Source organism: Arvicola amphibius, chromosome 14 (genome assembly GCF_903992535.2).
Source record: "Arvicola amphibius chromosome 14, mArvAmp1.2, whole genome shotgun sequence".
Lineage (NCBI taxonomy): Eukaryota > Metazoa > Chordata > Mammalia > Rodentia > Cricetidae > Arvicola > Arvicola amphibius.
The window spans coordinates 2,152,087-2,164,461 of record NC_052060.1 but is presented as its reverse complement, the minus strand read 5'-3'; the positions used below and the strand labels follow the sequence as shown (position 1 = coordinate 2,164,461).

The following is a 12,375-nucleotide window of genomic DNA, read 5'->3' as shown; positions in this document are numbered from 1 at the left end:
AGAGGCATGGGACCCACGCTCCTGCCGTGTGTCGTGCCTCCGAGCGATTTTGGGAGGCCCGCTCCAGACAGAGTGGGGATGCCCTACGTCAGCGCGCCCACAAGTATTTAGGTGGGCGGCCCCAAACCCCAACTCCTAGAATTGCCAGGCAACAGCCATTCAATTTGGTTGCTGGGATACCGGTCACCATGGCAATAGCTCCGCGCCTCTCAGTCTCAGTATTTAAAGAGCAAGCGCGCGCACTGCTTCAGCGTCGGAAAGTAACCTTCCCGAGCACCGGGGGCACCCCTTCTCTCCTCACCCTTTCCCCTTTACCCTTTCGGGCACCCAGGCTCTGGTATACCTCTAAGGTGACCCAAACTCCCCAGAGCGCCCGCCCCCAGTCCCTGGGCTCCAAAGGCCCACGTGGTAAGGAACGGGGATTCCGGGGCCCCGGGCGGGCGGGAGGGACGGGACGCGGTGCAGTGTTGTTATTTCCCCCGCCAATATTGCACTCGTCCCGGCCTCCGGCCCCCTCGGCCCCCCCGGCGCCCCCTCACCCAGAGCGGGGCAGCCCCGGCCCTGGGCTTTCGATCCCTGCGGAATTTAGACTGAAGTGTCGCTGCAGCCACGGTGAGTAAGTGGGGCTGGAAGGACTTCAGCCATCCTCCAGCCTCGTCCTTCATTGGGTGTTTTTCCCATCCACACTCCAACTCGGTCAAACTTTCCCTAGCTCTACCTGCAGTTAGCAGCCTTCCTTACCCCTCAGGTTCCTTTCTGTCCTAGAAAAGGCCTAAAATAAGTAATTGCACTGACTTAGAAAATAACTGTAACTTTTATGGCAATGTGCTGATGTCTTTCCTGGGGTCAGTGCCTGAGCAATACCCCCTTGAAATTCCCCCAGCCCCTGCACAATGGGGTCACTACCCCTCTGGGGCTGAGCTCCCGATGGGTGCCAGAGAACCATGTTAGGCTGAGGGGCTGTAGGTTAGACCCAGGGTCTCCGGAACAGAGCCCAAGGTCAAAGGTCTCCAATCGGAATTCTGAATCCGGTAGCAACTCCTCACACCCTTCCCTGGAGCAGCTGCCTCCGGAATGGCTCAAAGTCCTCAGGCACTGTGTCTGAAGAGGGGAAACAAGTCGCGTCAGAGGATGAGGGCTTCCCAGGGCACGGTCAGGCTGACCTCCGTCTAGAGCCTCACCATTGCAGCGATACTGGAGATTGGACCAAATGATGTTTTCTTGGGAGAAGCAGAATACACCAAGACGCCCCCCTCTCATGGACGTGTCAATAATCACCCCAGAATCTGCCACTAGCTGGGGACCCTCATAGAGCTTCACCCTGTCCAGGATAGAGGTATCATTGGTGCTAAGGTGCCAGTGGGCTCTGTGCCCCCCCCCCCCACCTTGTGCACACTAGTCCTGAGGGAAGGCTGGAAAGGGGAGGGAGGGGTGCGTTTTCTCAGGCCTTGGGCCCCTAGCTCTTTGTCCAGCCACTTTTGCATCTCAAAGCACCAGCACATTCCTAGCAAGGATTGGGTTGCTATGACAATGAGCACAAAGGGCTGGGGGGTGAAGTCACCCGCTTCCCAGGCTCTAGTCCACACCCCCCCTTTATCCTCTGCCCTGGCGCCCCACCGCTCTAGATACCTTAAAGAGAAACCAACTCAGCCCCCAGGATTCTAGGCTCTGGGCTACAGGAAGTCCAGCTTTTAAGCAGATCCCTTTCCCTTCCCTTCTCAAGCCATCCTCACCAACCAGGGACACGGATAGGAGGGAGAAACCAATGTCACAAACAAGAAGCCAAACTGAGAGGGAGGCCTGGAAGCCATGGGCCTCCGGCTGCACTAATGGAAGCCATGGGCCCTTTCCAAAGTCAGATGCTGCTGGAGCAAGTTCTGGACATTTAAGGGGCTGGAAGTGATGGGCTCTTCTACAGACGGCCTGGGGCCTACACACTCCAGAGAACTGGAAGGTGTCCAGCCCAACAGCCTGGATCTCAAGGGGAAATTTGGTGCCGAGGAATGGTGCACCTAACACCACCTCCTCTGTGCTGAAATAAGAAATGGAAGAGACTGTCTGTGGATTCTACCCATGGCACCAAGAAAATGAGCAGAGGGAAGTCACAGTACTGAGTCCCTGCTAGCTAGAGGGTATGGGAGAGTGAGTCTTGCCCCTCCCCCTTGCCTAGGGCTCAGGCCCTCTCCTTACCGAATGTAGCCAACTTGGGGCCGGTGCAGCAGCTGCCATCTATACGATGTCTTGTCACGCCAACCCACATTTCGGGGGTCAGTCCACAGCAGTCGTACCTGATCAGGGGTGTGGCCAGTGTGCCACAGAGCATTTCGGAGGTGCTCACCTGGGCCCGATACTGATGTCACTGCCTGGGAGTTATTGACAGTGTCAATGGCAGGACCAGGGTGAAAGGAGACAAAAGATGGTAGCTAGTGAGAAAGGGAGTCAAGAACTGAGCAAATTCTCTGGAGCCCCCCACACAGCTGGTGCTGGGTAAGAAGGGTCCTAATCAGGCAGTGGAGCCCCTGAGGCTGGGCAGGAACAGCTTTCACCAAGTCAGTGGGTTGGGGAAATTAGGCAGCTGGAATACCTTGAGCTGCAGCCCTGGTTGGGCCACGGCTCGGAAAGGCGTGGCCTGCCAGTAAGTCTGCTCTGTCTGTTTCCACATGACCACGTAGAAGCGGCCGCTGTCCTGGTAACTGAAGAGGAAGCCTGCGTAGTCGTCGTCAGTGACTGTGTTCACGTGGAAAGTGCCTTCAAAGTCTACACCGTTAAAAGCCGTGTATCCTGGGGTGGGAGTGGGATACATGTTAGGGGTAGCCCATGGTGGGCGGGTGCTGGGGACAGAGTCTGCGGTAAGCCCCCGCCCATCCTCCCATCTGGTTCTTTCCCTACCCTCTCTAGCAGCCTTCCCTTTGGGAATCACTGAGCTGGGTGTCCCTTACATACCAACTGCAAGACCCGGGTCACTGTTCATAGTCTGAACAATTTCCATGCCCTGGGGTTGTTAGAAAAGAAAGAAATTTTTTAAAAGCCCTGATTCAGGTACACAGATGCCACCCAGGTACCAATAGGTGGTATGGTTTGCCAGCGCCTGCCCAGCCCACTGCCCTGCATACCTGATTAAGCACTACCCAGTTTGGATCAATCTGAGCATCACCCTCAGGATCCAGAACCACAGTCTGATAGGCCCGAAAATCTGTGAGGGTAACCTCTGCGCTTTCCGGGCACACATCCAGGGTGTCAGCCACTGCATCGCTGTCGAAGTCATCCTCGCAGGCGTCACCAACGCCGTTGCCTGGGCAGAGAGGCCACATGCTCAGGCCCCGCTGGCTCCCTTCGGGTCTGCCTGTATCCACGTCGCCAGCCATCTCTGGGCCCCAGCCTTACCGTCCGAGTCTTTCTGATTGGGATTGGGAACCAGGCGGCAGTTGTCGGGCCCGGGAGGCACATAGTCTGGGACACCGTCATTGTCATCGTCCCCGTCACACTCGTCCCCAAGTCCATCGTTGTCTGAGTCCAGCTGAGAGCTGTTTGGCAGCTGAGGACAGTTGTCCTTGGTGTCCTGATGCCCGTCTCCATCGCTGTTCAGAAGAAAAGGCAACAAGTACCAGCTGGAAATGTAGGTTCCATCTTTTCCTTGTCTTCTGGGGCCTTTCTGGGGCCTGCCTGCCCTCCAACCTGGTCCCTTTTTTTTTTTTTTTTTGGTTTTTCGAGACAGGGTTTCCCTGTAGTTTCTAGAGCCTGTCCTGGAACTAGCTCTTGTAGACCAGGCTGGCCTCGAACTCAGAGATCCGCCTGCCTCTGCCTCCCGAGTGCTGGGATTAAAGGCGTGCGCCACCACCGCCCGGCCTTTTTTTAATTTTTTTTTTTTCAACCTGGTCCCTTTTGCCATCATCCAGATGAGATGAGAATCCAGCAGTAGGAATATAGGGCGGACTGTGAGCATGACTCCCTGCTGAGTGGGCTAATGAGTTAAGGCTACATCATGAGGCAACTGAGAATGTAGTAGAGGAACATATTCCCTGGGAGACCTTGGATCTCTTGGCCCAGACCCTACCTGTCTTCATTGGTATCACAGACATCCCCCACCAGGTCGCTGTCTGCATCTGTCTGAGAGAGGGGTCTGATCTCACCATCTCCTCATAACTCTGGAGAGGGTGATCTCGCCTCTTATTTAAAGGTCCAGGCCTCACCCACCAGTCCCTCCCCCTTCCCCTGTACCTGGGTCGGATTGCTCATTTCGGGGCAGCTGTCACAAGCATCTCCCACCCCGTCTTCATCCCGATCTGTCTGCAGTGGGTTGGGTACTTTAGGGCAGTTGTCCAGTCCATTGGGGATGCCTGGTAGATATGAGAGACAAGGCTATCGTGCTCTCCTCTGCTGGCGGAAGTCCTGAGCTTTGCCGGGAAGCCTGCCTGCACCCTGTGGGACTCGCATCACACACACTAACCACTTGTAGCCACTTCGTGTCCTTAGCGGGTGTCTCTGAGCCTGCTTCCCCACCTCCTCCCTCATCCCTGCTGCTCTCCCAGCCATCCCCTGGGCCCCAGGCCTGCACCGTCCCCATCCACATCGTTGTCGCAGGCGTCTCCTTCTCCATTGCCATCTGTGTCCTTCTGGTCATTGTTGGGAACATTGGGGCAGTTGTCACAGGCATCCCCAAATGAATCTGTGTCTGAATTCTGCTGGTCCTTGTTGGGGAACAGTCGGCAATTGTCCTGGGCAAGGGGGTAGGAGAAGAAGGGTAATGCCCTGTAATGGTCCACTGCTTCATGCTGTCCCACCCGCCCGACCTCCATATAGTCTACCTTGTCCAGACACCACACTTCATGTCATAGGGACTATCCTGGGGAATTAATCACCCAGGGCCAAGAAGAGGCAGGATTATGGGATTCAGCAAGAGACACTACACTATGGGGAGAGCACAGGCGCTGAGAGGGGCACAGAGAGCATCCTTTGACTTTAGAGGTCTTTGGTGGTTTTGTTGTTGGTTCTTGGTGGTTGTTCTGTCGTTTGCTTGTTTTGAGACAAGGTCTCACTATGTAGCCCTTGCTGGCCTTGAACCCCCAGGTGCCCACCTGCCTCCACCTCTTGAGTACTGGGATTAGAGGTGTGCACCCCCATTCCTGGCCTGGTTCTTGTTTTGGTCTCACTTCACCTCTTTCTTTCTTTTTTCTTTGATGTACTTAGTCAGTTAGTACGTGTGTGTGGGCACACAAGTGCCACTTTGCCTATGTGGAAGGCAGAGGGTAACTTGTAGCTGTAGATTCTCTCTTCCTACCATGTGGGTCCCAGGGATTAAATTCAGGTCACTGGCCTTGTTTGGTTTTTAGAGACAGGGTCTCCTTTTGTAGCCCAGGCTGACTTCCCCCTTGCAGTGGTCTTCCTGCCTCTGTCTCCTAAGTGCTGATCACAGGCACATGCCATCATTGCAAGTTGACTTCGAAGTTCTTCTTTTTTAATATTCATTTTTATTTTCTGTGTATGAGGTTTTGGCCTGAATACATGTCTATTGCATCACATTTCGTTTGTGCAGTGCCTATGGAGGCCGTAAGTGGAACTGGAGTTGCAGATGGTTGTCAGCTGCCATGTGGGTGCGGGGAACTGATCCTAGGTTCTCTGCTCTGAACCACTGAGCTATCTCTCCAGCCTCCATATCTAAAGGTGTATGCCACTACCGCCCAGCTGACATTTTTTTGTGTGTTTATTTTGTTTTGTTGAGACAGGATTTCTCTGGGTAGCCCTGGCTGGCCTGGAACTCACTCTGTAGACCAGGCTGACCTCAAACTCACAGAGATCCGCCTGCCTCTTCCTCCCTGAGTGCTGGATTAAAGGTGTGCACCACCACCGCCTGGCAGTACCTCGACATTCTTGATGCCATCACCATCAGCATCATCATCACACTGGTCCCCAACACCATCGTTATCAGCATCTTCTTGCCCAGAGTTGGGTGTCAAAAGGCAGTTGTCCTGAGGTTCAGAGGGAGGAAGAGGATGGGTGAGTGTGAGCCAGACTGTGCCACCGCCCATCCCACCCCCCGCAGCTAGCCTGTGGCCTGCACCTGCTTGCAGTGCTTGTTGTTATCCATGCAGGGAAGTGCCTGGTCCGGATAGCCATCGATGTCTGTGTCAGGCCCACACACGTTTCCATTCCCTGCCCAGCCCACATTACACTAGGGCAAAACATACAGTAGGCATCAGCAGTTTGGCTTGGCATCCCCATACTCTGACCTACAGTTCTGCTCTGGGCTCTGCTCTCCCCACTAGTAAGTTCCCGGGGCCAGGCTTCCCTCTTTCCCCATGAAGGCACTCAGGTCAGTCCCTAGATATTTTCACTGGCCTTACACATTTTCCCTCCCTTTTTGTCTTCTGTCTTAGGTCCAGGTTACCTGGCAAGACACTGCGCCATTGCGTTCAAATAGACAGTGGGCATGGACATGGCAGGGGCTGTGGGCTGGACTGTGGCAGGTCCTTGCTGGGAGGCAGCCCTGGCTCTGGTTCCCCAGGAACCCCAGACGGCAGGGACCACATTTGAAAGACCCCTAAGAGTAGAGTTAGGAAGGAAGTTGAACTCACCAGGAGCCCTGTAGAGTATAAGACAGACACCTAGAACCACACCAGGCACATCGGTCTCCCTTGGGTTCTCTTTTAAGGTAGACAATAGCCCAATTTTTCAGATGAGAAAGCTGAGATTCGAAAAGATTAACTAACTTGCCAAAGGTCACACCTAGTAACAGGCAGAGCCTGGACATCTCAGCCAGGCTCATGGGAGCACTCGAGTAGCACCCAAGCGGAGAGGAAGAAACAGTCCCCCTTTGCCAGTCCTGAGCAGGGCAGGGCATTCAGCTCACCACCGTGTTGGTGCAGATGGAATTTGGGTCACAGCCACCGTTGTCCCCATCATTACATTCGTCAATGTCATTGCAGACCTAACAGGGCAGAGTTGAGACGGGCCTCACAGATCCAGAAGTCGGTAATGATGGGGCAGTTTAGACCCAAAGAGCTGAGTGGGACAGCCTCATCTCATTTACCAGAAAGCCACATAGACTACACAATCTGACCTGTTTACTGGCCCGAGCATAGTCGATGCCCACACCAGACACTCGGGTGCCCTTGTACCCCGGAGGGCAGGCCTCACAGTGGAAGCCAGGCATGGTGTTGATGCAGCTGGAGCCCGGGAAACAGGGGTCAGAGTGAGCACACTGGGGACCAAATGAGAAGGCAGAAGTCAGGCATTTGCCTGGGAAGGTGAGGCAACTGTATGCGGTCCTAGAAGCACTGCTCCTCGGTCCCTTTGCAGCTCCCAGCCCAACCTCCTGGTGCTCCTTTTCCCCTGGCTGGCCATCTCAGACCTCTCCGCCTCTTCACCAGCTCCTTCACCCTATAACCTTCCAGTCTATCTTATGCCCCCTTCCTCCAGCCTGGCTGTGCTGGTCTCCCCTAAATTCCTTTGCTCTGCACAACTTTCACCCAACATTATTGTTGTTTTTGAGACAGGGTTTCCCTGTGTAGCTTTGGAGCCTGTCCTGGAACTAGCTCTATAGACCAGGCTGGCCTTGAACTCACGGAGATACCTGCCTCTGCCTCCCGAGTTCTGGGACTAAAGGTGTGCGCCACCACTGCCCAGCTTCACCCAACTTTTTGTACCCTTGAGGGCACCTTCATTCCTCACCTCATTGATGTCATCACAGTGGGTGCCATTGCCCTGCAGGCCAGGTGGGCAGGGCCCACAGCGATAGCCCGGGTACTCATACACTTCCATGCAGTCCACGCCTCTGAAGCAGGGGTTGGGGCTGCAGTGGGAACGCTGCTCGTGGAAACCTGGGAGGTGGACACAGTCAGAGCCACCCGGGAAGGGACGCCACAGCCACAGAGGAGGAAGCACAGCAGTGCTGTCTGGAGCCCTCCTCTCCTCGCCCACTCACCGCACACCTGACACTCCATGATGGTGTTCCGGATGAGGGACATCTCCTTCACCTGATGAAGGAGGAGCAGTCAGCCCTCCGCACCTGCCACCCCACCCCAACGTCAGAAGCTTCCTTGGCTGGCCCACCCAAACCTGGTCTCGGATGTCATCCCGAAGCTCCACCAGGATCTGGTTGAAGAGGGTTAGCTGGGTGACCAGTGCCTTGGTCTGTTCCCCTGCCAAGGTCCAGAGTATGGAGAGACTCAGAACTGGGAAGTCACTCTGGGCCCTTTCTGGACTGTACGCCAGCTCGTTCCCAAGCCCACCACACCTTTCAGCCCCACCCGTGACAGGACTGTCCTCGCCTCAGTCACCTCCTCGTGGTTGACTCACCTAAAATGGACTGCAGCGCACTGGTCACTAGGGGAGAAGTACAGCAGTCAGGGGGGCTGCTGGGAGGAGGGGGCAGGGAAAGGGGTCTGGGACAGGGCCAGGGACGGAGCCCGAGTGAAATCGAGGTGGTGCAGAGCAGGGCAGGGGTGCTACAGTACCAGCCTCCTGTGCAACAGACAGACAGTCTCCCCCTGCCGCCGCTCAGCTGTAGCACAGCCCTAAAGGCCCTCTGGGCACTGCTTCAAAGTAAGTCAGAAACCCAAATCTTGGATCCCAGGCATGGTGGTACCAGGAGGACTCCAAGTGAGAGGCCAGGGCCCTAGTACATTCCATTTCAAACCCTTTCCCAAGCTGCCACTTGAAGAACCCTTTGAAGTCTCTGGGGGAAGTGGGTGTTTGCTTAGGTAAGGGCCTCTGAGCACCCTTGTTAAAGACCAGAGTGAGAGGCCTTGGCTGGAGGTGCTGCCCGCTGGGAGGTGACAGCTGCTAAGAGGGACTACAGAGACCTTGAGACTAGCATCTCCTCACTCCCTAGAGTTCCCCAGAGTCCTGCTAGATGATTTTATGAAGTCAGGGATGAAAGATTTGCAGATGTGCCGTCAAGAGCCTCCGAAATGGGCACGCTAAAGGGACGGGTATTGAGCAGGAGGAAGTGGAGAGGATCAGAGTCTGTTACCTGCACTGTGAATGGAATCATCTCCTTGGAATGGACATTCACTCAGGGCTCCTACCCGTGCCATGGAGCCACCTATAATAATTTTCATCGACTCCACAAAGCCCTAGGGGTCAGCAAGCAGAGAGGGAGGGCCTAGCAGCTTGGCTCTTGGTGCTACAGACCATTTTCCCCAGACCAGAGGCTGTTCCTCTCACCTGCATTCTCAGATAAGCCTTCTGTCCAGTTCTAATCTCCAGGCCACTGACCTCTGCTGGAGGAATTGGGGCCAGGGCTGGAAGGCCAGCATGTTGGTCGCCCAGTTTACAGTCCACATAGAGCTGCAGGCCAGGGCTGGGTCGAGAAGGTCCTCGGAGCCTCAGGAGAGCCGTGTGTGTCCGCCCATCAGCCAGGCCTGCTTGCTGTAGGTTCACTGCGTGGACTTTGCCATCTTCCCGCTGGTACCGCACCAGGACTGCCCAGGAGTGGATGTCAGTATGGGCACTAGCCCCCATCCCATCCTGATTGACTTGGATCATTTCTAGATACCGTCTCCCCCACCCGCTGGCTCTCTCTCTCTCTCTCTCTCTCTCTCTCTCTCTCTCTCTCTCTCTCTCTCTCTCTCTCGACAGGGTTTCTTTGTGTAACCTTAGATCTCACTCTATACACCAGGCTGGCCTTGGACTCAGAGATCCACCTGCCCCCTGAATGCTGGCACTAAAGGTGTGTACCACCACTGCTCAGCTAGATACCACACACACACTCCCCCCCATCCCCCAGAGACAGGGTTTCTCTGTGTAGTTCTGACTGTCCTGGAACTTTCTTTGTAGACCAGGCTGGCCCTGAACTCACTGATATCTGCCTGCCTCTGCATCCTGAGTGCTGGAATTAAAGGTGTGCACCACCAACGCCAGGCTGATACCACATCTCTTAAGACAATTCCTAATTTTTATGTGTATCTCTCAACACCTTGTATGTAACAGATGCACAATAAACGTTTTTCAAATTGACCTTAGATGAGGACCTTACTAGTTCTCAATGCCTCAAGTAACTGTCCTCTGCCAAGGCGACAGCTAGCCTTGAACTTTAGCCAAACTCTACGTGGTTCTACTACTCCTAACACACAGATATTCCACCCCCCCGCCCTCTGAGCATCCCCCACATACAACCTGCCACCCATCCCTATAAGTACCAGACCTTACCCAACTGTTGGGGTACTGCCATATCAGGTGTCCCTTAATAGAAGTCAAGGAGAATAAAGAGGCACCTGGGTGTGCGGATAAGGAGATTGCTCAAGGGGTCATTGGGTCAGGACAGGAGGTGCCCACCAGTCAGTCACCTTTGTTGATCTTGCCCACAACAGAGGCCTCGAGCCAGCGGGTGTTGTCTTGCCGAGAGTAGAGCCCAAAGAGGACACCACCTTGCTTTGGGGGGAGACGGAATGTGGACAAGAGGTAGATGTCCCCGGCAGTGAGTAAAGCCGTCCGGATCTTCTCTGCTACAGCTACCGTCTGCCGGGACTCGCCCACAGTCAGCAGGTCAATTACTGGCCAGGCAGGGATGATCAGAGTCAGAGAAAGGAGGTAGTGTTAAGGCCTGCCCTCTCTCCTGAGCCCCCAGAGGTGAGGCATCCCGACAGCATAAATCACCTCCTTAAAACTCAGTAGGAGTGGTGTACATGCCTGTCAATCTCAGGATTGCCTCAAGCTAACAGCCAGACTCAGCTACATAGACCAGGGTACAAGTCCCCATCTACATAAACAAAAACTTCAACCCTTTTTCAACAGGGAACAGGCAATTCTTCCCTCCCAGCACCTTCTGCGGCTTCCAAAGCCTTGGGAACGTATAGGCTTTGAGTCCACTTAGAAATATCGAAGCCACTCCACAAACTTCGTATGTCCCACCAGGTGGCGCAAGTGAGACATTGCTGATCAGACTGGTGTGGCACCTGGTGTCCACAGCTCAGAAACCAGAGGTAGCTTCTCTTGGCTACTGGGTTTAGCTCACTTCAAATCCTGGTGCCATTCCTCCCATCCTAGCGACTCATCACGTGTGTCTAGATAAGGACAGTTGTCCACAAAGGGCTCTGACCCTTCCAACCCTGTTTAGCCTCCCCGCCCCCCACACACACCCTCTCCCGGGAATGTAGGACCCAGTGCCTCTGCCTCTGCCTCCTGTGTCCTGGCCAATCTGTGGTTTCCCCTCCAGCCAGGAAAGAATCTTTGCTTGTGTCATCTGCTTCAACTACCTCTCCTACACCACCCATTAGCCATCCCAGCACCAGACCTCGGGGAGAGCTCTAGCCGCTCAATTCCCACCCCCACCCTATCTTTTAATATCCGAGAGTAAGGATAAAGGGGGGACCAAGCCCAGGGTCCCATATAGTGCAACCATCATCAGGCTGCTTTCCCAGACTGTCCTGCTGATGCGCTGACAAACCATGCAGTGCTGGCATTCAGATCCTGAGTCCATCCCGGTCTGAACGCCCGACACTGGGCCAGTTTGCACTCACCCACCCTCTGGTGCCCACTCCTCCCACATTATCACCAACTCTTTACTCTTCCGAGTGTAACTTTTTTCTCCAACCCAATTTCAGGACTCCTCCCTCTCTCCTCAAACCCACATGTGGTCTGCTATTTGGCTGGGGGCAAAAGAAAGGAGACAAAGAGGTGTCAAAGAGGATGGGCGCAGGCTTACCCTGAAGGTCCTGACTGCTACATGAGTAAGAGCAGAGGAGGAGAAGAGCCAGGGCCCCCCAAAGTTCTGGCTTCTCCATGCTGCTTAGCCGGTTCACTACCCCTGGCAGGCAGGCGACTGGGAGGGAAAAGGACTAGGCGGAGAGCAGGAGCGGGAGGGGGGCGGAGGGACTGAGGAGCGAGCTGGGGGGGGGGGGCAGCAGGCGGGTAAGGGGGGGCTGAAACAAAGAGCTGCCAATCACCTTGGAGGCATCATCAGCTCTAGGAACCAGGGGCACTGGGAGAGTCCTAGAGCCTTCCTTGCCTCCTGCTCCTCCATAATGGTCATCTTCTAGGTGGCTCCCTTCCCTCTGACATCTGGTTCTCGGGGGCTTTCAACTTCGAGCGCTACCAAATGCTACTGTCCTGTGGAAGCCGCGGCTGGAGAAGGCAGAAAACCTGCCATGGGGTTTCTAGGCAGTTGATAGAGAAGGATAGCAAGGGACTTGGCCGAAACTAGCTTGCTACAGTACCTAGAGGATGCCCACGACATGGGGCTTATTGCTGTGGCATAACAAATACTTTTTATTACGGTGTCAAAAAAAATACTTTTTATGACATGTACCCATTCCTCCATTTTCTCTCATTCTTGGGAAAAATGGAAGTCTGGAAGCGTCCGACGGGAACCAGACGATGGAGCCTAAACTGGTTAGTGAGGTCGAAATGAAGAAATCAGGAAAGGGGGAGACATCA

The 12,375-nt window shown here is 54.7% G+C and overlaps 1 protein-coding gene across 1 annotated transcript; it reads right to left on the bottom strand.

Moving 5' to 3' along the window:
- Positions 1–795: 795 nt before the first annotated feature.
- On the bottom strand, positions 796–11,757 carry Thbs3 (thrombospondin 3). Its single transcript, XM_038311084.1, has 23 exons — positions 11,645–11,757; positions 10,287–10,493; positions 9,166–9,422; positions 8,972–9,074; positions 8,296–8,322; positions 8,056–8,138; positions 7,922–7,973; positions 7,669–7,817; positions 7,058–7,198; positions 6,848–6,925; positions 6,386–6,538; positions 6,059–6,169; positions 5,859–5,966; positions 4,556–4,715; positions 4,219–4,337; positions 4,055–4,107; positions 3,385–3,578; positions 3,114–3,292; positions 2,944–2,992; positions 2,585–2,781; positions 2,191–2,363; positions 1,182–1,321; positions 796–1,101 (listed from the first exon to the last, which is right to left on the bottom strand). Exons 1-23 carry the CDS (start codon positions 11,721–11,723, stop codon positions 1,043–1,045), a joined length of 2,871 nt encoding a protein of 956 aa, XP_038167012.1. The 5' UTR covers positions 11,724–11,757; the 3' UTR covers positions 796–1,042.
- Between the last annotated feature and the right edge of the window lie 618 nt (positions 11,758–12,375).

Excerpts from the sequence above, each read along its gene's own strand:
- Thbs3 (XM_038311084.1), bottom strand. The coding sequence starts at position 11,723 with ATGGAGAAGCCAGAACTTTGGGGGGCCCTGGCTCTTCTCCTCCTCTGC. Across the intron at positions 10,494-11,644 it reads TAGCAGTCAGGACCTTCAGG|TAATTGACCTGCTGACTGTG; the intron begins GTAAGCCTGCGC and ends CTGCCTGGCCAG. Across the intron at positions 4,338-4,555 it reads CAACGATGTGGATGGGGACG|GCATCCCCAATGGACTGGAC; the intron begins GTGCAGGCCTGG and ends CATATCTACCAG.